Source organism: Tyto alba, unplaced genomic scaffold (assembly GCF_018691265.1).
Source record: "Tyto alba isolate M040663 unplaced genomic scaffold, T.alba_DEE_v4.0 Super-Scaffold_46, whole genome shotgun sequence".
In the NCBI taxonomy this organism is placed as follows: domain Eukaryota; kingdom Metazoa; phylum Chordata; class Aves; order Strigiformes; family Tytonidae; genus Tyto; species Tyto alba.
This window is the reverse complement of record NW_024881322.1, coordinates 12,940,844-12,966,028: the sequence shown is the minus strand read 5'-3', so window position 1 is coordinate 12,966,028 and position 25,185 is coordinate 12,940,844. Positions and strand designations below refer to the sequence as shown.

At 37.5% G+C, this 25,185-nt stretch overlaps 1 protein-coding gene across 10 annotated transcripts in view; it reads left to right on the top strand.

The window, feature by feature from the left end:
* The window catches only part of GOLGA4 (golgin A4), a 70,358-nt gene that overhangs the window by 3,840 nt on the left and 41,333 nt on the right, over positions 1-25,185 (top strand). For 2 of the 10 annotated variants that reach the window (XM_042806338.1, XM_042806337.1), the window contains exons 2-9: positions 2,130-2,225; positions 11,624-11,722; positions 16,242-16,307; positions 17,434-17,748; positions 19,820-19,867; positions 20,285-20,341; positions 23,843-23,941; positions 24,472-24,610. In XM_042806338.1, the coding sequence (XP_042662272.1) occupies positions 2,130-2,225; positions 11,624-11,722; positions 16,242-16,307; positions 17,434-17,748; positions 19,820-19,867; positions 20,285-20,341; positions 23,843-23,941; positions 24,472-24,610 (919 nt within the window). The remainder of the gene's footprint in view (positions 1-2,129; positions 2,226-11,623; positions 11,723-16,241; positions 16,308-17,433; positions 17,749-19,819; positions 19,868-20,284; positions 20,342-23,842; positions 23,942-24,471; positions 24,611-25,185) is intronic. The other 8 variants (XM_042806339.1, XM_042806341.1, XM_042806342.1 and 5 more) reach the window with 8 other exon arrangements.

The following is a 25,185-nucleotide window of genomic DNA, read 5'->3' as shown; positions in this document are numbered from 1 at the left end:
CAGCCCTGCAGAAAGGGGCCTGGGGGTGCTGGCTGACAGGAGGCTCAGCAGGAGTCAGCGGTTGTGCCCCGGCAGCCAAGAGGGCAAACCCCATCCTGGGGTGCATCCAACCCAGCACGGCCAGCCGGGCAGGAGAGGGGATTGTCCCGCTGGATTTAGCGCTGGTGCGGCCTCACCCTGAGTGCTGGGTGCGGTTCTGGGCCCCGGCACCTAAAAAAGGGCGGGAAGGTGCTCGAGCGCGTCCCGAGGAGGGCACCGAAGGCGGTGAAGGGGCTGGCAGGCACGTCCTCGGCGGAGCGGCGGAGGGCTCGGGGTTTGTCTAGTTTGGAGAGAAGGAGGCCGAGGGGCGAGCTCGCTGCTCCCCACAGCTCCCTGAGGAGGGGCCGTGGGGAGGGAGGTGCTGAGCTCTTCTCCCTGGGACCCGGTGCCAGGACACTGGGAATGGCTCAGGGCCGCGTCCCTCGGGGAGGCTCTGACTCGAGGTCAGGAAACATTTCTTTCCCGAGGGGGTGGTCAGACCCTGGAGCAGGCTTCCTGGAGAGGCGGTCGCTGCCCCGGGCCTGTCAGTGTTTGCGAGGCCTTTGGACAAAGCCCTTAATGCCGTGCTGGAGCGTTGGGCAGCCCTGAAGTGGTCAGGCCGGTGGAACTAGGTGGTCACTGTAGGGCCCTTCCAATGGAATGCTTCTGTTTCATCACCTCTGTTCCATCCAAGTTCAGATGTGTAACCCTTCCGTTCCTTGCATAAGATCAATCAATGTTGGTGCTGCAGAGCCTAGTGAAGAGATACGTTTGTACTCCTAAACGGTAGCAAAGTGGTGATGAGCTACAGGGAGTACTTGTTCTGCTGTTGGGTGAGGGCCAGAAGCTATAGCCTTTAAATCGCTGGCGTTAGGTTAGGAAATAGGAACAAAGGGAGAAGTGTAGACTTTTGGCATGAATAGATTGTCATTGTTTTTCACTCTTTATGAATACTTCTGATGTGAAATTTTTCAGCAGGACATAGAGCTTTCATGGTGAATGCTTATTTGCTACTAGGTGGGATGTTTCATTTCTCGGTTGTATTTTAAAGTGGGAACATTGAGTGTACTTGCTCAGACTTGTAACTGGACTGATTTTGGAATAACCTTATGTTTTGTATGATATCGAGGTTAGTTCATTAGTATCCAAATTTTACGAATCATACCCGCAGATTTAAGCTATAAAGTGGGGGTAATGCTCAAAAGAACCTGTCTTTTTTGGTAATATCTTTTCAGTGATCTGATACTCTTGTCAGTCATGTTTTTGAACATCCAGCTCTGTCTTGAGACGCGCGTTTTGCCAGGCAGATTTTATGTATGCAACCTCAATGTTGGTTCTGCGACTAAGTGTTAAAGGATTTGTGGTAGTTATTTTTTCTCTATTTTTTTTTTGTTGTTGCAACACTTTGTTTATTCTGCTTATACTATAGAATATACCTAATGAGAGATCTTGCTTATTAGTTTATTTGTACATAAAAGCTTGAATTTTGAAGTATGAGGCTGGCAAACTAAGTTTGATTTGTGTTCATGGGGCTTGTTGCAGCCTCATTCAGCATGAGATGAAATTTGTTTGAATGGAAGTTCAGTGCTGACAGGAACAAGATACTCATCTTGACATCACAAAATGTGTCATTTTGTTCTGCCTTTTTCTTTGTTTAGATTTAATTTTATAAGTGGGTTTCTTATTGTCAGGTGTGTTTGTTTTTTTTAATTTCTTTAAGCAATCAGATGGTATTCCATATGTAAATGTTTGAATCCCTGTCAGTCTGTGAAACTTTTAAACTGTAAGCAACTGTACAATGTTCCTAAAGTAGTAGGAGGTTTGAGTTTCAAATCTGGTCTGAGAGGACCGTGGTCAGAAACAATCAAAATAACTAATTTTGTTGCATGTTCTTGTGGCTGATTTGTGATATAATATGCTCTGGAGGCTTTGTAGTAAGGTAGAATTTTCCACAGGCAGTACGTGGAACTAGTTGTTTTCTTTAAAATGAATATCTAGACCAGACTTTACTAAGATGTTATAGTTAATAATTCTTGAAGTAAACTACAATATGGAATAATTAGTTCTGGAAATAATATTACTCCTTGTTGATATCTGTGATCTCTCTGTAGGTCCCTTCCAAATCCCCTCCATCAACTGGCAACAGAAGCAGGACATCTTCATTTACAGATCAGAATGATGAAGGCACTTTAACACCAGACAAAGAGGTCAGTTGAGAACTGGTTTTTTTTTGTATTTTTCCAACTTGAACTTAAAAAAAAAAAAATCTAACTTTATGTCCTTGACTTTTTTTTTTTTTTTGATTCTTCAATCTCACTATTTTCTGTGCATCTGTGGATATGAATAGTACAATTTTTAGGTTAAATTCTGAAGTGTTTAATATTAGTAAAGCAGACCTTTAAGCTGTAGTGGTTAAAACCTAGAATAGGAAACCTTTTAAGTCCTTCTTCAGGTCTTAAAAATCTTACCCCTGAACTAAACTTAGGCAGTGGAACAGAGGTTACATTCAGAGAGACCAGCTTTGTTTTTTGTGCTCCTTATGGTTGAAAAGTTAGGAGAATCCAGTTAACTACACAGGTAACTTGAGGTGGATGAGCTTAGAGGCTTAAACTGAGCCCTTGTGATTGTTTCTAACCATACCAATAATAATTGTAAAATTTAAAAAAACAAACCAAAACAAACAACAACAAAAAAACCCCCAAAACAAAACAAACCAATCAACCAACCAAACTGAGTCAAAAATAATAGTAATAAAATATCTTTAAAATCACTCTCAGGATGATGGGTAACCATGACTTGCATAATAGAGCAAACAGAGGAGTTAACGTGAAAAAAGATGAGTGCAGATTAAGTACTACGGCTTTGTTTAGTGGGTTGATTCAAAAACTAAAAACAAACAAACAAAAAAATCCCTGACTTAGTGAATGTGAAAATAGGCCAGTGGAGTAAAGCAGGGAACTTTTGTGATTCTGTGAACTTTGTCAGAGGAAGTGTTGAGTTCCCATTCAGAAAATTAATTTGCTGGGTTTTGCTACAAAAAAAAGATGTGTTTTCTTGCTGTGGAACAATCTACTTCAATTTTTTAACACCACCTTTTATTGAGGAGATGATCAGTTATACCTGAGATTTGTCTTAAATTCCATTATGAATGTTACCATTAATTACAGCTTGGCAGTTTGCTTCCTGCAATGATAACAGAAATAAAAGGAAGAGTAGCTCGTTATTTTTTGTATTTTGGAAATGCAGTATTGACATTCCTAATAAATTCTTTTTTCCTCTACTGTTTTCTTTTATGTGTATATGTATGTAATGACTTCCCTCTGTCCCTGGAGAGAAGTTTTCTGTTAACCGATGCTCCAGGATATCAGCAAACAATGTCACCCAGATAAATTGTTTCAGTAAGGAGAATTTGCTGTTTTTTTGAGGTTTGCTTCAGGAAAACAACCTGCATTTCTGTTTTTAATGAAGAATATAAAAGTGGCATATTGCTGCAGGAAAGTACCACTGTGGCCTGGAAAGAATGAGTTGGTGCCAAGAGTTGGTGTCATCAGTGATCTATGCAAACATAAAGATTCCCCCCACTCCCTCTTTTTTTTTTTTTTCTTTATTTTTTTATTTTATTATTTGTATCCATTGTAGAATGTGCTAGAGATTTGCCCAAGGTTTTCAGACTTTTCAAACAGCAAAAGCTTAGCGGAATATGAAATATCGAAGCTGTGAGACATAGTGATGTTCTGTGTGACTGATTCACTGCTTTTGTCTGTCATTAACTTGACCCTGCCTACACAAAAGGAAGAAATTTTCCTCTTTCTTTTCAGTGGAAGGTAATAAATGGAAAGATTAAGTAGTGACAGTCCTCATCCTTTTTATAATACAAGTACCATCTGCTTTTCTGCTTAAATAGTATAACTCACACATTGACTGAAAGGCAGAATATTTTTCCTTAACTTGTATTTATTTTTGAGGATGTCTGCTTTTATTCCATAGCTGGAAAAGATTTATGTGCCTGAAGGCTTATCTTCTTTCATTTTATCAATTGATTTAGTACAAAACACTAGCTCTCTTCACAGTTCAGATAACATTTAAAAAATAAATGTTTCCCAATGTTGTTGGGTGCACTGATATGTCACCTGCTTGTATCAATGCTTTCTGTAGTGTTCATTATTTCAGTAGAGAACTACATTTCGTCTTGTAGTGCTTCATTAGATTTATGTTGCCCCCCAGCAGGCTGTTTTTCCAGGCTGCTTTTCCAGACAAACAGGAGAAGCAAAGAATTCCCCACGGGATATGCCAAGTTGGAAGAACATTATGCTCTAAATACAGTGGTTACACTGGAATGATCAGAGAGGCAGAAGGAGAAATAATATTAGGAATGGAAAGGGAGGACTAAAGTGACCTGAGATTTAGAGTTATCCTTGGGTTTAGGGAGCTGCTATGAGAAGTTTACTTGTGAAACATATCCTGTAATTAAAAATTCAGAAAGTAGTGAAGCTGCTAAGGGAATGAAAATCTGTTTTTTTCTACGGACCAGTTTTACAACAAATGGAAAATTTGAGGAAAATAAAGGTAAATAAAAATGATGAAGTCATGAAATCTCCTTTCTCCAAATATTTCTCATAAATGTTAACAGAATGATTAAAAGCCAATTGTCTTTCAAATTCGTTTGTTGGATTAGATTTGCATAAAATTGAGTTCAACGGCAGTATCACTATGCTTAAAAAAGATGCAGATACTGCATACTATCTCGAGAGTACATACCTTGATTATGTGGGTGTGTTATGTCTTTTGGGGGGCATTTTTTTGCAGTGTTGTCATTTGATCAGGCAGATGTTTTATGTACAGGTGTAAATGGCAGTGACATTACAGTGAAGTAAAGCCAGACAACATTTAATACACTGAAAATGTTTGGTTTTTGAAGAGTATTATATGTTAAATGTTCTTGCAGTATATGGATAATTGCTAACCCTGTTGGTACTAAAAGCTAAGCAAAATTACAGTGTTTCATAGTTCTCTTGTATGTTCTCTGTCCTCCCTCTGGCCCATTATGTTTTAGTATGTCTTTAGTAGATCATGGTTTTGGATTTTTAGTGCTGTAATATCAAAGCTGCAAGTATTGCATGTGAAAGCTTTGATTTAAACTCAGAATATTTTTAGAATAAAAACAATTTCAGAGTGAGTAACAGTTGTAAATGACAGCATTAGTCTGATCAAAGAATTATAATAAAGCATACAGGCAAACTTTCTTGTTTTATTTTCTGCAATGATAAGATTCTTTTTTTTTTTTTTATTTTTCAAAATTCCAAAACGCTCTGTTTGGTGTATGTTCCATTCATAGAATGCTAGGTAAGTTTTTTTTTTCCTGCCCACTTCTTGCCGGCTTTCTTCTTCAGCTTCTATTTTAGTGGAGCTGTGGATCTCCAGAGGCAGTATTACAGAGAAGTTTATAATGTTTTTCATTTATAAGAAAAAAGCAGAAGTCTGACTAGTTCTGTATTCTGTTCTTGCAAGTAGCCCATAAAATATGACTACAGTGTGAGGTGAAAGCATATATTGGTACTGCCATAGAACTTTTTAGACTATTGGCATGTCAGATGCTTTCTGAGTTGGTCTTGGTGCCATTTGAAACAGCCCTGAAAGATTAAAACTTGCTTACTTGGTGCTTCCAGTCTCTTCTAGGGAAGAATGTGGTTTTCAATCTGTTATTGAACTGACTCTTGACCAGAATTTGAGGTGAAATACATCAGTCATATTCAGTATAGTTCCTAGAAGTTCACAATTTTATTTGTTCTATAATATACTTTATTAACAAGTCAGGCCCACCTGCAGAAGATAAAAAAGCTAGTTCGGAGCCATCAGCTGAAAGCGAACAGCTGATAGCCTGCTGTGGATGACCTACCAGTCACGCAGATCCAAATACCACTCACATCCTCATGAGTGTTATAGAAGTGACAGCAGAGCACGATATATATAGCTCTTCCTAGAGCTAAAGATAAACTAGCCAAGGTACTTTTCAGTCTCACTTTAGGGCTATATAATGGACTGTGTTTTTTAAATCAATTGAAATGCTTTCCTGTCATGGGCGTGGTTAATAATGCATCTTCATATACTTAATTTGAAGTACTTCTAAATAGACGTTGCCATGCAAAGATGGTTCAGATATGTCTATATCTTTTTCCTTTCTGACATGAAAATTTAAAATTAAATTTTGGAGGGTGTATAACCTAATCTGTATCTAAAGCCTGGATTTTACAACCCTGATGTGCACACCGGCATGTTTAGATTGCTCATCAGAATAAAAAACAAACCAGAAAAGAGTCGTATTTGATTTCTGTACTACTTTCTGAAAATGCAGTTCTGTACTCCTAGATTCTGGGATTTTTTTTAACTGCAGAGAGCAACCTTGAACTTTCAACTCTTCAGTTTTTCTGATTCCCTGATCACAGTAGGGATGAGGCATAAAAGGTTATGTTACAAATTGCACAAACCTTCTATAAATAAATATTTGTGTAAATCAGCAGATTACTGAATTATTCACAACTTTTTTCTGACATTCTCCAACTTGGACAAATAACCGAACTTGTTTATTTATATTACTGTGGGGAGTGGGTTACTTGTCAGTAAGAGTTGAAACTCTAAACCTTTAGCCTGATAGCTGACATTCCTCAGCTCCTTGAACTAGATGAACAAATACTGGCTTGTCTCTTAGACAAGCGTATAGTCTGATCCCTTTTCCTCTGTCTCACTGTGCGTGTATACAACATAGCAAAACTGGCCATGTACCGTTAGAGGAGCTTTTAAGCATTAACATACTACAAATGCACATATACCATGATGCTTTTGCTAACAAAGTGTATTAATCTTCAAATTTGCTTGATAATAGGATAATCTGAAATTTGGAACCACTGATTCTTTTCATTTTTTTCTGAAAGGGAATGATGACTGTCTTTGGGGATGAAACGTATTATATTTATGTAACATGCATTGGTTCAACTACTGCCATCTCCAGGGCAATAAGACTTGGGTCATACTCTAATCCCTCTTAAATTCTGGTTTTGGTTTCACATCATGTTAAGGAAGCCCTTTGATCTAGGGGTCACATGTACATTGGCCTTTGCACCCCACTCATCTGAATCTCAGCAAAGGAAGATATGATTCTTCATATCATATCAGTAATTCTTTGGGAGGAGGAGGAATAGCAAAGATAATATGAACACAGTTGGTTCTGGAGTTCAGAAGGTCTGTAAAGAACAAGTAAGGCTGCTTAATTTAGGCTAAACTTGAGGGCTACAAAAAACTGTTCAGAATTTTGGCAATACATTTTTAAAATAACTATGTATTCTTTGGTAATACTGAAAGAAACATAGCCTCATCTGGTGTCTGGCTTCATCACCTAAATTGCCTAATTTGCACCTTTTTTTCCAAGGCACAAAGGTTTGTTGGTTAGTCAGATTTTACTTGCAAAAAAAAAGAGTAGGAGTTGAATACTGTCACAAAAGTTCAGCAATATCACAGCCTTAATTTGGTGCCTGAGATTAAGGTTAGTATTGGGTAGGGAGTTCACTTACCCTAGAGTATGTTTGAAACAGAAGATCTTAGTAGGATTTCTATAGCAAGCTTCAAGTGTGATTTAATGGCATTCAGAGGATTAGAGAAGGTTAGTTAAAGGATTATTTACATCTTTGCACAGCCTGACTGCTTCCAGTATGCCTCAGCCCACTTGGACTCCCTGCTTGTCTGGTTTATTGATCACATTACTGGCACAGCTCTAATGTGGTGCTAGTGATGCATTAGACAGTATAGCACCAGATACGTTTAATGTTTCTGAAGCTACTAAGATAATTCAGAGTGGATTTTAGGCTAGATACTGAAGTACAAGAATCCATTTTGGAAATACTTACATCTGTTTAATTTTGTTAGACTAGCAGGTTGTTTCCTGCCTTTTTCCAGGCATAGGTGAATAATTTTTAGTGTCTTTTAATGCCCTCTCTGGTCCAAGTTAACTAGATAGCTAGTTTTAAAGCCATACCAAATGGGTGATTAAAAAAATTAAAAAGTACAAATAAAAACACATGTATGTATTGAAAAGCATTGGGTAGTGTAACTACATGACTCATTAGAGAGCTCTGCCTATAATTTAGGTGTAAAAACGTAGTGAATAATGAGGTGGTGGAGTAACAAAAATACTGTGAGCAAGTACTTAAGTATTTTCATTGATGGGCACCCAGCATCTGAGAACAGAGGATAAACTTACTAAGGAGAACATGCAGCCAGTTCTAAATGTGCTAAGGAAATACCATTCTTGGACCATGACTGAGGATATTCTGTCTTTGGTAGCTATTTGAAACTCCTGTTTTGGATACTAGAGAGGAAATATTTTGCAATTTCATTTTGATACAGTGATTACTGTTCTGCCTCAGTATTACTATCTTCTGCCCTTCTTTATTTGTAGGGTTGGCTCCTTCCCTTTTGTGCTTGCCTTTACTCAACAAACAGTAGGGTTAAGCTGAGATGATTTAGTGTTATTCTTGCATCAGGGTTCTGACTAACATCTTTGAAATTCAACAGTACTGTTAATTGCATTCTAGTGTTTGTGTAAACTATTGGTTATGATAGAGACCCTGGAGTTGTAAGTCTGCAAACTCAAGCAGTACTGCATCAGTTTCTATCCATAAGCTTTTTTCTTTCTTTTTTTTTTTTTAAATTGTCACAGTTAGTAATGTAGATTGGCATATTTTAGGCTGTGGATAGCTTGGATCTTTTGATCTTGCTAAAAAGGAGTTACATTCACTCCCTATCACTTGCCTACCAGGTAGTTTGAGTTAATTTTTAAAATTAACTCTTACAATTGTTTAAAGCTCTTGGTCATGTTACCTGTAAGTTTTGCGTTTTGTAATTAATGTTTTGTGAAAGACTTACTGGCTAAGCCTCCTGTTAGAACTTGGCTGTACTGACATGGTCATGGACTTCAGAAGATGATTGAAAATACAGCCATTCATGGATGCAGAACATACTGACAGTCCAATTTTTTATTTCAGATGAAGAACACTAACTTGTTAGAGTTTAAATAAGTATTCTTTTTAATGCGATTTGCTTGATATACTATTTAATGGATTTGGGATTAAGCAAAATAATACCATAGTGAAATGTCATAACTTAGAATTTTGAGAAGCAAACATTAGCATACTTTTATGATGAAGAGGTAATTTGAACTATCTGTGGTTCTTGAAGTTCTTGATGGTCATGTTTTTAAAAGTGATTTAACTAAGCTGAAGATAACTAATAAAAGTTACATGTTGAAAATTGCCTTGATATTTTGATTAATAATACTTGCCATAATCCATGTATGTATGCTTTGCAAACTGTTTCGTCTTAACTGGTCTTCTCTAAACATAACAAGTGATTTTTTGTCTTATTTGTGGTTGAGAATTTGCATGCTTCTAATTCACAAAGCCATCAGACTTGCTTGTAGTACTCCTGCTGTATGTTTGTATGCTTACGTATACATATTATTTGCCATTTCTTTTTCTGGCATGTACCCTTTCAAGAAGTACGTGTTCAAAATGCATAACACGGCCAAGTCTATGAGCTTCTACAGCCACCACCACTTCACAAAGATTTTCTGGAATTATCAATACTTGTCAGCCTCCTTGTTTTTGTTTGTCCTGAAAGCTCAGATGAGGAGAGAATTTTAGGTGGGTTTTACACACCTAAATATGTATCAGGAGCTTTAACACAGTTTACTCTTAGGAATTATACTTTCAGGCTGAGAAAGGGACTGGTGACCAGTCTGACCAAACTCAGTGTGTGGCTGCAACCAGAGTGGATGCACTGGGCAAGTGTGTGGGCTGGGGGGAAGAAGATTGGGAGCAGGAGAAATGGGACCACCTATTTTGTTAGCAGCTCCTGCTTCTAGTAGTTTAAAAGTGAGAAGTTTCACCTGAGTTTCTTGGGCCTAGATAGTTCTTGGCAAATCAGTGAAACTGCTGGAGCACTTGTCCTGTGCCGGCTTTGACAATGCTGTGATGAAGGCAGCTGATTACTACGAGTCAGAATTAATTGTCACTGTACTTGTCAGTCTGAGAAGTAAAAGTTGGGCATAAATACTAGAATTAGTGCTCTGCAGATACCATGTCTATAAACACACTTCACAATTTTGTAGTGTTTGTTTCTGGGTTTTTTTTGACCATGAAACAAAGCTTCTTTCCCTTTGTAGCTCTAGAAGGTCTTCTGATACAACTAGCAGGATTCTCTAGCAATGGATATTTGTACAAGGGTGTGTGTGTGTATATGTGTATATATATATGTGTGTGTGTGTATAGTATAGTGAATCAAATAGGAGGCAATAAAAGCACATTGTTTAGGGTTTTATTTTGGCTTGTTTTCTGGGGGATTGGTAATTTAGGTCAGGTTTTTCAGTAATTATTAAACTCAGGTTTTTCAGTAATTATTTGTTTTTTTTTCCAGCATAGAAATACATTAGAGAAAAGACATAGGGTGTCAGTACCAACATTCAGAGGCTATTGTGTATGGCTGTCACTGAACATTAGGCAGTTAATACGTTTTCTGAAAGGGTTTCGTGGGCACAGATTGCAAGTCGTGTAGCATTCCAGATCTTCCATGTGAAAATATTTTTTCTCTCTGAATTAGAATTTATGTAATTGGTCTACCGGAGCACTGGAGTCCAGGTAACATTCACCAATAAAAATATGAAACTCTAACTTACATTTTAATGCATTTGATTCCTAAAAATACTATTTAGTAACTTGAAATAAAACAAAATTGTTCTGAAATAAAGAAAAACCATAGCGTGTTTTGGTTCAGTCAGCAGACAGCACAGTTCTGAAATCTCAGGCTATAAGAAAGTAGAACCTTGAATGTGTGTGAATAAAATCATAAGAGGAATGTTTTCTGAAATCTGTTGTATCATCCAAACAGCTTTAGATGGCATTACATTACATGTATATATTCAGTTTGAATTAAAATTCTAGTCCCTTCTTCTTCATGTTTTTCATTTCTAGGAATTTAAATCTCTTCTTTGGTACTGACTTGATAAAATGGCTAATTGAACTTGTGGTGTTTTTACAACAGAGTCTTCTAGTAGTTTGAAAAATTTTGTAAGGAATTTATTTTTTAGTGTCTTTAGAATTCTAGTACATAAGATCTTTAGAAGATAGTTAAAAGCATGCGATTTATATTGTTTATAACTGAAGTACTGATAGAATTTTAAAAATAATGAGTTTTTCACACTAACTGAGAGCAAAGAAGGCTCAGTGGTATCTGAAGACAAGTCGTCTGCAGAAGTTTAAGAAAAATTACAATATCAGTGCCAGAAGCATTGCTGTTACATTTGGCTAAACTAAGATTATTTTTTTTGTCAATTGTGTGTTTCTTTACTTACAAATGATCAAAACTGTGTTGGCTGTTCTGAAATTATCTTAGGCATATTTTCTGGTTATGTCCTGCCTTTATCAATATCTGTTGCCTCATAAACTGCCGTATTGTTTTATGATGTTTTAAATAGTGTGGGAAAAAATGAGTAAAACCGTGCAACATTCTTTACCTTATTACTTGATTAATTTTCCTGCTTTTTTGCATTGAATGACAGCTGCTAGCCGGGATGATAGCAGAACCTGCTTTTCTCTCTGAGTATACTATCTTTGCTTTGGATCCCACCAAACAACCTAAGCCACAGAGTGCCGGTGTGGTGAGTCCTCCCAACCCTCTTAGTGATGCCTTTAGCAGAGGGAGGAGAGTACTGTACTAGAAGGCAAACCTAGTGTTGCTTGTGGCTTGTTCTCACAAAGGCATCTATCTTAACTGCCCTGTTGCTAACCCTGCACTAAATTTCAAAGAGGTAGTACCTGATAGCTCCTGGCTGGTATGCTGTATGATGTGAATTTATTGTAACATAAACCCCATTAACACGTTTTTCTGTTATACAGGTAACCATACTCTACACAACTTTTAAATAATTGTTGCACAAGTTTGTACGTTTGTTGCTTGGAAGTCATTAATGCCACTGAAAGTCTTCCTCTTAATTTTTATGTATGTCTGTATGTATTTTGAGATAAATGGATATGATAAACATTGAGATTGTTTTTGTCTAAAAGTTACGTGCTTTTTGCAGTGTACAGTGAAAGCCTTACAGTGTCATTTACTACTAATGGTAGCAGGAAATAATTATCTCACATAGACGCTGAAATTCAGCTACTTCTAGTTGGTAACCTGTCAGCCATTATTGTGAGAATAAATAGTCTTTTTTTTTAATAATTAGATTTTATTTTAAATATCAATTTCTTTGCCTGGGAATGTTTTCATATATACAAGTGGAGAAGCTCAGTGAGAAGAGAACAAGAAACGGAGAAAAAGAAGCAGGCATGGGGAGGAAAGCAGGCTTCTCGTTTCTAACATACACCTGTACAAAGCTGTATTCTTCTCATTATTATCACAGGACTGGGATGTCATCTTCCATGTGCGTCAGAGGCACGGCACTCCTGAGTCCATAGCGATTCAAATCACAGTGTTTTTTAGACTCCCAGCTCATCCTCACGCTTCATGATTACTTTGCTTTTCCAGTGGAGCAAGTGCTTTTTTTGCTGCTCATACAGAGGCTGAAAATGACAAGTCACTGAAAGCTATAACAGGATAGAAATTTGATAAGCAGATGGACTTAGCACAACACGCCAGGTTGTGTTGGACTTGTTGCTCTCAAGCTAAGCAAGATTGGACTGGAACAGTGGTTAAAAAGGTGATCTGTGGAAAGCCGTCATTTGTTGTGAAGGGTTATGCTTGTTTGGAGCATTCCCTGAGAGCACAAATTAATTACTAGCTTGGTCTTGGTGTTCACAAGGTTGAGCTTTTTGATGGGGAGCAAAGAGACCATTGAGACTGTGCTGAAATTTGTAGTTTTGAAATAGATACTAGATTATTACTTTTTTTCAGTTTTAGGTATTTTGACCATATTCCAGGTCCAGTGTTCACTACTTAGTTTCACTGAAAATTTAATTAAACTGTTCTATACTTACAGCAGCCAACAGTTGTGGGCTGTTTTTCACTACACTACAGGATATCCATAGTATAGTTGCATTTAGAAAAACATGTTTCTGTGACTGCTCAGATATTGTCTGTATAGTATCATTTAGTATATACTTCAGTGGCAGGAGTCACTGACTTGTATATTTATATACAAGACTACATACATAGCAAATAATAGTAATGTAAGAGTTATTAATGTGTTACTAATGTTTATTAATAATATATTACGTGTAAAACTCGTTCTCGAACTTTTTGAAAACTGTAGAGCTGTACTCTAATGGTAAGAATTGAGAGGGAGAAAACAATGATACAGAAGTTTATAGAGAAGAGGAGGGCTGTTATATATATACACACACAAATATATATTAATACATATATATACACAAATATATATTAAAAACCCCATTATATATGTTTGGGAAATCTAGATAAACTAAAGATGCAGGAGAGGGAAAGTTTCATCAGCACATACAACTGGATGTTAATTCTTCTAAAGCAGACCAGTATTTTAACTGTGTTTGTGCAAGTGATGTGTGATTCAGGAGAGTGAGCATCGTAGAGAAGTGACTGTAAGTGTGGATTTTTTGGCGTAGATGAAGTTAGTATAAACTCTTTATTAACTAAGCTGCACGGGTTTTGTTGCTTGAGAAAACAGTTAAAATATTATTGGACAGAGAGGCTTTTAACGAAAAATTGAAGGAAAAATGGGGAAGAAAATGTGTACTAAGCTCTCCTCCTTTCCTCTGTAATTTAGTCAGTTTTGGAATACCTGAGAAAGTGGGAGAACAGTCAAATTTTTTAAATGCAAACGTTTAAGCTTTCGCTCTTTAGGCTTATGAATCTATTTATACCTTTGAGAAATAAACAAGATGTATTAGTTTTCGTTTCAGAAATAGGGAAGTAAAGGAAGTACAAGTGTCACTAGGATGTCCTAATGTGCTCCAGCCTTTTTAGTAGAGATTATAGTTCTTTTTGAATGAAGATACAGTTATGTATGTTATATGGGTTCATGGAGAAAAAGCTTCTGTTGGTCTCCAGAAATCCTGATGTAACTGCTGCTTGTAAGACTTTCAAAACGCCAGCCTGTGCTCTGTGATTCTAGTTTTGCTGAAACATCTCTTAAGGCTTATGCAAGGCTGGGGTTTTTAAGCTCTTCAAAGCCTCTTGGATCCGTACTTATATATAGCAACTTCCATTCATCTGTACCTTTCACAGTGTGGACACCAGAATATGACCCTTTGCCCTAGAGCACAGTGACTTAGAATTGCAGCAGCTAGATACCTGTGGTGGTCTAGTTTTCATATAAAAGTTTACCAGTGTATCCTTTTTATGATTTATACCAGTAGAATGTCTAATCCCAAATTTGGCTCTACTTTTGTTCATGCAGACTGAATACAAATATGTCAGCACAATTAATAGGAAAATTTTAAAAGTGGCGATATTAGTTTTAGTTTTGAAATGGTGTTTTTTTTGAGGATCGTCACAAAAAGAACAGCTTTCATGGTGTTTTTATATTCATAAACACCTTATCAGATTTAATACATTACTTAATCTTGTGTTTAAAAATAGATCTTAAATTTTATTATTCTTGTGAATTAGATGTACAAACCTTCCATAGTTTCCTTTAATTCTTTTTATGGGTATCAGAATATCTGGTTTTTGAAAGAAGTATTTGTAGTTAGTTTGTAATTCTTAGTAAAGTATTTGTCGTCCTTCGTTGTCAATCCAGTACTAGCACAGTAGATGCTTTGTAAGTTATAAAGCAGAAGATACATTTGTATTTGGATTACCCTTATTATTAACTTTCCAGTTAGGAAGTGAAAAAGAACAAGTAGTGGAGCCGAGAATAAAATGTAGGAGTACTTTAGTTTAAAACCCAGTAAGAGCTCTTGATCCACTAGGAATAAATCCAGCACAACAGGATAGTGCTCTGAAGCAGAATGCAGATTTTGTTCAAACCAGGTGAAGCGCAATTTTGAAATCCAAACAGAGTACTTGTATGGCTGGTTATTGCTCATTTCGCTTGGTCTGAATCTGGATGACTACTCATTTCTCTGGCTTCTTTACCTGGCTGGATTTCTCTTTATTCTCTGTTATTTTTGTACTTTCTTGAGTTCGTTCCACGTCAAACATTTCTGAAGCCCTTTTACACTGATTTATTCCTCTTCCACATTTCTGTTTATGTATACTTATCTGCATATCCACACAGAGTAGCAGCTGTGGGTGTAATCATGTAGCAGATATATGGATGATTATGATTGATATTTTAGTTGTATATACAATTTAGATTTTACAGCTTGCATATAACTATCAGTGTCATCTTGATTAAAGATTAAAAGTGACACTGCTTTTAGCTGAATTCCTCTACTTTGTTTGATATGTCTCCATGCTTTGCTTCTTATGGAAAAAACTAATATCTGAGATGGTTTCTAGCATGTTTTGCTACTTCAGTTTGACCTGAAAACCATCTGGATTTATACAGGTTAGAAAACACCTAAACACAGGACATAGGAAAAGCAGGGTAGACACACTAAAACCAGAAATGTCTCAACTGTAAAAAACAAACCCAGAACTATTAATACTCTTGTTTCCTGTTTTGTTTGGTTTGGGTTTTTTTGGGGTGGGTTTTTTTGTTGGTTTGGGAGTACAGAGGAATGCATACATGAAGTTTTGCACACGATGTTTTTTCTGGAAGTCTAATTTTCTTCCTGTGCTTGTTTGGATTCTTAACAGCCTGTTACCAGCACTTTTTTTCCAGGTAGCTACCACCCCTCAAAATGTACTTAAACAGAGAAAGGTGGTGTGATTCCACTGTTACTCATGTTGTCTGTAAACAACACTGGTCATCAATTAGATTTTTTTCCTGCTATCATTTTGTCTTTTTGGTGTTTGATTTGTGCATAAATGTTACATAAATAATCATTATGAATAATTTAATTGGAGATGTAAGCATTTGCAGATGTCTCATACTAATCCATGCACACGTAGCTGCTTTGTAGTTCGGTATATTGCAGCAATCTGTTTTGAATTTAACAAACTAGCTTGTTTGCATGAAGACATCTTAATAAACATTCAAAAGAAAGTATTAAAAACACAGGCAAAGAAAAAGCACAGATGCCTTTTGTAGGAATTGGTGAATTACAGCCCTTGCAGTTTATTCCTTCTAACAGTTGTCTTTCCTCTTGTAGAACTTAACTAAACAACCACTTCCCAGATCTGCAGAAAACAATGGAAGTGGGCCAACCTCCCCGCAGGTATGGGAGGGTACGGGGGTTTGTTCTCTCCTTCGCTGCTGTGTTGTCTTGGTGTTATGTTGGCTTAAGTGCCCAGTGGATGTCTTCATGCTGGAGTAGGGATGACAAGTACTTGCCTGTCAAGATACTAGGGTGTTGTGTTTGTGTGTAATCCATTAGTTGGTATTAAGTGTTGTCACTGATGCGTGGAGCTTTTTTTGTGGGGATGCGTTAGGAGTAGCCGATGGTGTGCTGCAGGCTGCTTGCGCTGAGGTGTGTCTCGTTGCTCGTAGACACAACCAGCACTGGATATGGAGTGTTAACCTAGCTTTCAAAAGTAGAGGGCATGTTCTCATTCCTAGCTGAAGCAAAAGAACTGATAGGCTTAAAAAAATTGTCACCAGTGATAAAGGTGGAGGTCATTCTTTAATATGTCTCAGAAAAAGCTTAGCTTGCTGGAGTGGGGTTAGCAGTGACTCCTAGCATGTGTGTCTCGACATCAACATTGTAAGTAATGCTTTCAAATCACTTCTGGAGCACCAGCAGAGTATGGTGCCATAGCACTGAACCTTTTGTTTTAGAAAAGCATAAGTACTTTAGCTGCATAAATCAGTAATTGCATTTTATGTCAAAATCATAAAGTCATAAAAATAAGAAAAGTATTGTTTAAGATAGCATGCAAGCACTAACTCGTACAAGGACTTTTACAATAAATTTGTTCTCTTAATCGTAGGAAAATACCTGTGTCTGAGATAAGTACAGTCTTCCGTTTAATACATCAAGAAGTGGGTCGCACAATATTTTTTTTTAAATTTGGGACAACAGTAAATGCAACTATTTATTTTAGTTACGTATTCTTCACTTTTTAAAGGGGTTACACAGCAATAGTGTCTTTTAGAAGTTTAAATCAGAGGTGTAGTTTATTAAATTTAGTTGCTGTCTGAAATTTCCCACATGTGGTAGCTGCATGCTTGATTTTTCTGCACAAGGAGATGATTCTTCTAAGGGAGTGGTAGCTATTGGTGTCAAGCATGTGTTGGGCAAGAGTTGTTCCTTTGCCCAGGTCAGATCTCTTTCCTGGGCTTTAGTGTCTGTGTGTCCGCCGAAAAGCAGTGCAGAAGTAATTACTTGCTTTGAATTTTTGCAGCTGAGTGACACTCAGTCTTTTGCCCAGAGGCTTCAGCTCCGAGTTCCCTCCGTGGAGTCTCTGTTTCGAAGCCCCGTAAAAGAGTCCTTTTCCCGCTCTCCTTCTAAGGAGTCCCTGGTACGAACTTCTTCAAGAGACTCATTGAATCGACTGGACTTGGACACAGCCGGTCCCACCTTTGATCCACCTTCTGACAGTGAAAGTGAAACGGAAGAGCCTCTGGGAAACATGGACAGCCTCAGCAAAGAGCTGTTGCTGCAGCGAATGCGCAGAATGGAGCGCAGTTTGGGCAACTATAGAGGAAAATACTCGGAGGTAGGCAATGTTGTAACTGACTTCCCTGGGCAGAGAGGGGAAAAAGATGAGGTTAACAGATACTGCAGTAGTGGATAATCCTTTTGTTTTCATATCTGGAGCAAGTGGGTCAATATACAGCTAGCATGGAAGTTAAATTGTTACTGTAAGTCTGGTTATTTTTGGCCTAAATAGGTCAGATGTTTCTCTGGTAATAAAACATGGATATCCTTCTCTTGTTTGTAAATTATTTCATGATGTTAGCAACAGAGCTTAATTAGTGGTTGCTCACACAAAGTTAGGCTGTGAAGGTTTCTGCTGAAAGCTGTAGGAAGGGGTGGGGTTCAGTACAGAGGTGAGCATGGCTTGTACTTGCATGACAGAAAATTTGCTTTTCTTCTGAAACTTGTTCTTGAAGTGCACAGTGCACGTGCAATAGGCAAGTGTTTTGTTTTCAATAAGTAAGTTCTATATCTTGTAATTTCCAGATATTCCCTGAAAGGAATTAATTCAAGGACTATTTCTTTTGCTATTTTAGTGAAAACCAATGCTATAAATAATTTTGCTACTCATTTTTCCAGTTGTTGGGAAAAGTAAAGCTTTCCGAGTGGTAGTGTTGGGTTTTTTTGCTTTTGTATGTGCATGTGTTGTATTTAAAATGGGACACTTGCGCTGGCTTTTACAGTTTTTTACATGTTTGCTGCCCTCAAATACAAAAATTCCTGTGCAGACTTTTAGCAATTAATGTCAAAACCCCTGGAATCTATAATATGTATACAGCAATTACAGTGTTCAACATATGCCTGAAAAAACAGCTTTCTTCCATTAATTCAGTAATTGTCTCCCATTTATTTTTCATTCTCTTCCAGCTATTGTAATAAGTTACATTTTTTTTAAAGTTTATGTAATTTGTATTGGTAAAATTAAAGTTTTTCAGTTTGCAGGCTTGTTTTGGTGTTTTTTTTTTGTTGTTGTGCTTTGGGTTTTTGTTTAGTTTGTATTTTTTTAGTGTAGTCCATCCAGCAAATTTTAATTTTCTCTATCAAAAAGGCTTGTTTGGTTTTTGTTTTTTTTTTTTTTTTTTTTTTTTTTCTGATTTTGTGAGTTTATTTAGTTCAGTCAGAAAGAATTGTTTTACTGGAGCTTGAAAGAAAGTAGTTTCAATACATAATGAGTATTTAAGATGTAAATTTTTTTTTTCCTCAGTTAAAGTAGGTTACAAAGTTAGCACCTCAAAAACGTTGTAAGGGAAACTGTCCATAGTAGGTTTAGTTTTCTTTTAAATGCAAAATAAGTATGACTGTAATTAAAAGTAATTTTGAATTCTGAAAAATGCCAATTTATTTTAAATAAGAATTTGAAGATATCTTTTGAATTAAAGATTTCTGGGTTTGGTGTTTTGGATTTGCTTTTCTTTAATTTTTCAGCAATTTGAAAATGGAATACTCTGGTTCCAAGTGCCATTGTGCTACTTCAGCTTTGGACAGCTTAGGCAATTGTGATCAAATTTTTAATTAAACTAAATTATGCAGTTACTCATGAAGTCCTTTTGTCAGCTCACAATGAGAAATATTGTCCACTTCTAGCCTTTCTTTGTCTGCTGGGTATATGCAAAGCACATGGAATGAGAACATTTGGTATTACACTGGCCGTTCTTGGCTACATTTGTAAGTGTATTTGTTAATGCATACTCACTGTAAAATTAATTTTACTTAAGCTTCCTGGGATGTGTATCCTTACAGATGTACATACCTGTAGGGTAGCTGTCTGGGATGTAATTTTCTCATACGTTTGGTTTTTGACTGCCTGTGTTGAAGCATGGCTGTTCTTAGAGGTCTTTTCAGTGAAGGGAAAACTGAATGAATGCTCAATAACCTTCTTGTTTTGACATGTAGGCTTTATTTTTTTTTTAAGACATTGGAGTTGTTTTATAAATTGAAAAAGGAAACAATGAGAAAATCCAAGTACGTTTCTGTCAGAAGAGCTTTTTCAAATGAAGTGAAGAGTTGGAAAATGCAGATAGTGATAAAACTTACTTTGATAGCTGTAAGTGCATGTGTTATCATCATTATACCTGATTTCTGTATTTTAGCTAGTGTCCGCTTACCAAGTTATCCAGCGGGAGAAGAAGAAACTACAGGTGAGCATTACTTTTTATCCTCTCTTACCCGAATGCTTTTCTGAATCTTAAAATGTGTAGTGCAAGTACAGAATTAATTTTCAATGCATTGTATGTTTACACAACACCTTGTGTGTGTGTATGTGCATGTGAGTATAACAGAAGACTCTTAGCTGGGATTTAAGGAAGCCAAGTTAATACTGGTTTGTCAAAGTAACTGTGAAGCTTTTGTACTCCAGCCTTTTTTTATTGCATCAGCTGAGTTCAGGTGTAGATGGCCAACTCACGGTTGGCAGTTTAACACATTGAGCTTGACTTGAAAGAGAAATAGAAATCATGAAGTATTCTGCTGAAATACAATTGTATGAAGTTATTTATACTTTACAACTGAAGTTACATTTAACACACCTGATGTTTATTCTTCCTTTTTTTTTTAAGGGCATTCTAAGTCAGAGTCAGGATAAAGCACTTCGCAGAATTGGAGAACTGAGAGAGGTAATTTACTTTATTGACTGAATATTTACTTTATACCACACATACATAGGATCTTTCTCTGCCTAGCTTTTGATTTTAATTTTTTTGTTTCACTTTACAAAATATTTTCTATTACACAGCAGGGTTTTTTACTGCTTGCTTTCAGTTGTTTATGTGGGGTTATTTCTCTGGCATGTTTCCTATTCAGCAGCTTATTGTCATACTCTAAGACAGAGCAGTTCATCGTACAGACTGAACTGCTTTTCTGTTCCTTGTGAAATAGGTAGAAAAACGTGAGGTTCTTACAGTACTGTTGGGCCCAGCAGTAGATGTCTGCATGCAATTTGTTGGTCTTCTAGTATTGAGAAATACTAATGTTGGGCAAATACAAGTAAATAGGCACTTTTAAATAAAGATTTTAATGACTATCAATGAAAAAAAAATAGGGAAATTTTTTTTAAAAATACTCATTTTGATCTCATAATATTACATTGTTTTTATGGATTTGTAGTATAGTTTGATTTCAGTCATCAAATCAGGCAGGTCGCGTTATGATTGTTGTCTCCTTAGGTTATAGTGAAATTAAAAGGCGAAACCGATGTATTTGGTATTAATAATAAACACGTTGGGCTTAATTAAAAGACATGTACATGTACAAATTATTGGGCAGAACAAATTAAAAGGGCCAGTGGAGAAAAGCCATACTGTCAAACCCTGATGAAGCGGAATGTGCAGCTGAAGCCTTTTTGCTGCTCCAGCGCAGCATCGGCTTCGGGGCCGGGGCGTGAGGGCCCCTCCGGCCGTGCCCTGGCCTCGCCTGCGAGCTGGGCACCGCCTCGCTCCAAGCCGCGGGCCGCCTCGGCGTTTTGGCGGGCGTTTTGGCGGGCGCGGTGCCGAGCAGCGGCAGCGCTGCGGAGGGGGGGGGGGGGGCGGGTTGCAAGGCTGTGGCGGGGTCCCACCTTTGCCTGAGGGCAGACCGGCTCCAGGCCGTGGGGCCTGTCCCTTGAGGGTGAGGGACTGACAGGCAAGCGCCCAAGGCTCCTGCTCACCCTCAGGGGATTGCCCCTGAGAAAATGAGGGGCACTCTTCTTCCGCGCTCTGCGGGGTGTAACCCAGGCAAGCGGGCTGTGGCTGGGGCGTGCCATGGGGGGAGAGGTTTGCGCCAGATCTGTGCCGCTGCTGCCCTGGCAGCTGGGAGCAGCGGGCTGGAGTGCTGGCTGCGCCGGGCCGACCTGAGCTGGGGCCTGCCCCTGGGCTGTTGCCCTGTCCTGAGCTACACTACCAGCCCACGGGAGGGGAAAACCCACAGCAGCACTGACAGAAGCGGCTTGCCGATGTGTTTTGTTTTGGTTTGTTTTTTTCCCCTCAGTTCACTACAGGGTCAAATGAAAGAAGCTCATTCTGTGTTAAGTCTATGTCCGCATGCTCCAATAGGTTTAGTTTTCCAGCTTATTGATACTTGGTAAAATTTGAAAGGCATATATATACACCAGAGTTAAAGCTTTTGATTATGGAAAAGGGTTGGATGTGTGAATACTTACTTGTCATGTTTTTTCGGTCATAGTCTTTCTGATTCACATATATATTTCTGATAGATCTAAATTTGTATATATATATTTGGCATAAAAATCTAATTTAATTCTTACAGGTCATGTAGATTTAAAGATTCCTTCAAGTCTAACACTGAAATTCTTCTTTAGTAACTGAAAATCTTCAAAAAGTTTTGGTCTTTTGGAAGCCTGAGTGTTAACAGCAGTAGGTAAAACAGACTTAAAAGAAAAATTACAAAGAACATGGTATGTTTCCATTGTGGGAGCTGAAATGGTACGAAATAGATCATTCATTGATGTAATTATTTGTTATCAGTAATTAATCTTAAGGATTGTTTTCCTCCTCATACAGTCTGTTTTCCCTATAAACATGTTGAATCAGACAAGTATTTTCTAGGAGGGCCATGTAGGAATAAAGTCTTCTTTAAGGACAAGTTGACGGTGTGAAATAGCCCTGGAAATCCATGTGTCTTTTGCTTACCTTATTTTTCTCCTGTTAAGAATAATTCCTCAACAGTAGTCTTCAAGCAGTTTTCAGCGCTCTCCTTCTCAGACGAGGATCAGAAGGGACTTTGGGATCCAAAGAGGGCTATTCTGTGTTGGTTTCAGTAAATCTCTTTGACGCTTGTTCTTGCACCGGACTGCTTTGCTTTGCTCAGGAGTTGGTTCTGAAGCTCAGAAGCACGAGGAGGAAGTGTGACCGGTGGCTGCCGAGAACCCGAGGCAGTGCAGGTTGGGGAAGTGGCTGTAGTCGCTTTTGCAGACAGTGTTGCAGGGAAATCTGCTCCTTGCTCCCGTGCTGTCCTGCCCGGGCAGGCTCAGCTCGCGCAGCGTCAGGCCCTGCTGCCGGGGATTCACCGCTGGGGGTGCAGGATGGGCAGCAGGGCGGCATGGAAGCAAGGCTGGGAGCTGGAGGAATGACACACAGGAAGCACCCAGTGCCCTCTGTTTTGTCTCTTGTTTGCTTTTTCATCCTTTCTATCGTCCTCTATCTTTGCCTGGCTAACAGAACCTATGTTTATGGGTGGCGCTTGCTTTTATAAAAGTGATCTTTGCAGAGTAGTGGTCATAGAAGCATTAGTTTCCTGGGGTGAATCACTGGGAAGATACATACAGATGAAATAAGTATATTAAAAAAAAAAAAAAAAAAAAAAAAAGGAAAATACAAGTTTGGGAAATCATTTACAACACGTGTGAAATGTGTATGGTTCTGAATCTCTCAATAAGCAGTTGGATGTGAAATAATTTAAATACATTTAGTGTCTATTAGAATTAAAATATTTAAACCTTGAAAGCATAGGAAGTAAATTAAAGAAACCTCCCTAAGGCTGTGTTCTATAAGACTATGTAGATCTTCGTAATGCATTTAGGCAATGTCTAGAAGTTTCTAAAAGCATTCAGCCAAATAAATGCAACGAAGTAGCAAAGAAAGCCACATAGTTAAGCTCTGTGGCATTCCCTGGCTTTCTCATTTGAGAAATAGGAATAAATAAGGAATAAAAAAAGCCATCTTTCTGCTCTTATAAATGGCATTTGTCATATTAGAATGCTAGGGTATTGAATGAGCGTAAGAGAAACTTATGTTTCTGCTGTTGATGTTGACTTTGGTGTCTAAATGAAGAATCTAGTTTACTGAAGTGCAGTCTTCAACTTTCAGGAGAAATGTGTGCATGGAAAACAGTTTCCAGGAGCAGTCTTCGAGTGATCCCTACACAAACTTATTTTGTAGAAGAAAGAATCCTTGATAACTTTGCATCAAATCTAGTCTCTTGCTGTTTTAATGCTGGTATTGTAATGGGATGTTCTTACTATGTTGTATGGAATGTTGTATAGTAAAAGAAATATCTACTTCATGTTTATATTCTGGGGTACCACTGCAAAAAGGTATTTTTAATATTTCTTAATATTTTGATAAGCATTTTAAATTGACATTTTAGTTTTCATTTGAGATGCATTTATTTATGATTCTCAGGAGCTCCAGATGGATCAACAAGCTAAGAAACATCTCCAAGAGGAATTTGATGCTTCCTTAGAAGAAAAGGATCAACTTATTAGTGTTCTGCAAACTCAGGTAAGATACCTTACCCAACAGATGTTCTTTGAAACTGCTCTTCCTACTTTTTTTTTTTTAATTATGTATTTCTTTTAATGCATGTCCATGTTCTATTATAATTGCTGTGATGTTGTAAAGCTTCTTGAGAGATAATTATTATCTAGAAATTAAGTCCATCTTTCTGGTAGAAGATACCCTTGTAAAATCTCACTCATGTTAAATGTGGTTGTTGGTATGTGCTTAAATACCTATGTAATGTCTTTGTTGTCAAGAACATAACATTACCAGAGTAAATTTGAGTGAAAATTGCTTTGGCAAAATTTATGTGTTTTGCTTAATTGGTCTTTGTTTCTCCACTCCTGATGATACTATTTTTGTTAACTGAAAACATAATTCTGATTTTGTAAAAATGCTAAAAAAATTCATACAGACTTTTCCTTTCTCTACTCGCCAATACTAAATTTATTTATCTGTCTCTAGTTTTGAAAGTGATGACACGATATACTTAGAATCCTTGTTTTTTTTAACAAAAAGAATATTTTGTTTAGGTATCGCTACTGAAACAGAGGTTGCAGAATGGTCAGATAGGCACTGAATTGCCTGATCCAAATATCCAATCTGAACCACAAGTTCAAAGTCCAACAAAAGAAATCGGAACGGAAAATACTGTGGAACCGGGAAGCAATGGTAGGTATTGCAGCTTTTTCAGGAGATCTTGAATTCTGGGAGATAAACCTGCTGTTAGTTATGATGGAGTAACAACACTTAGGGCTGAACATGTCATAATAAGGGTATATTTTCTAGGAGACAGTTGTTTTGAAAACAGTGTAACAGCTAGTGGACAGCATAACTCTTCTAAGGTATTAAATTTTAATAAGAATTCAAATCTGATACATATTGCCTTTGTAAATAATGATGATAGTATTGTAATTCCTTCTTTTGCTGGTTGGTGTTGTTACTACCCCTACTTAATATGATTAAGAGATCCTGTCCCCCATAAGTAAGGACCTATCCCTGGAGTTTAGAGAGGACACCAGTTGCCAGTATATCTGAGTTCTTATGGTTTTGTTTTTTGTTTTGTTTTTTTTTTTTTTTCCCCACTCAGGAAAAAGTCAAAGCAAAGATAAATTTTGATACTCTTGCTGTTCAGTAATCTAAGTGTTCCTCACATCAGGAGGTTATTTGAGTTACGGGACTGAAACAAAAAAAAGGCCCAAACAGTAGGCCTCAAACCAAAGTTGACTTCTGAGTGAATTCCCTGA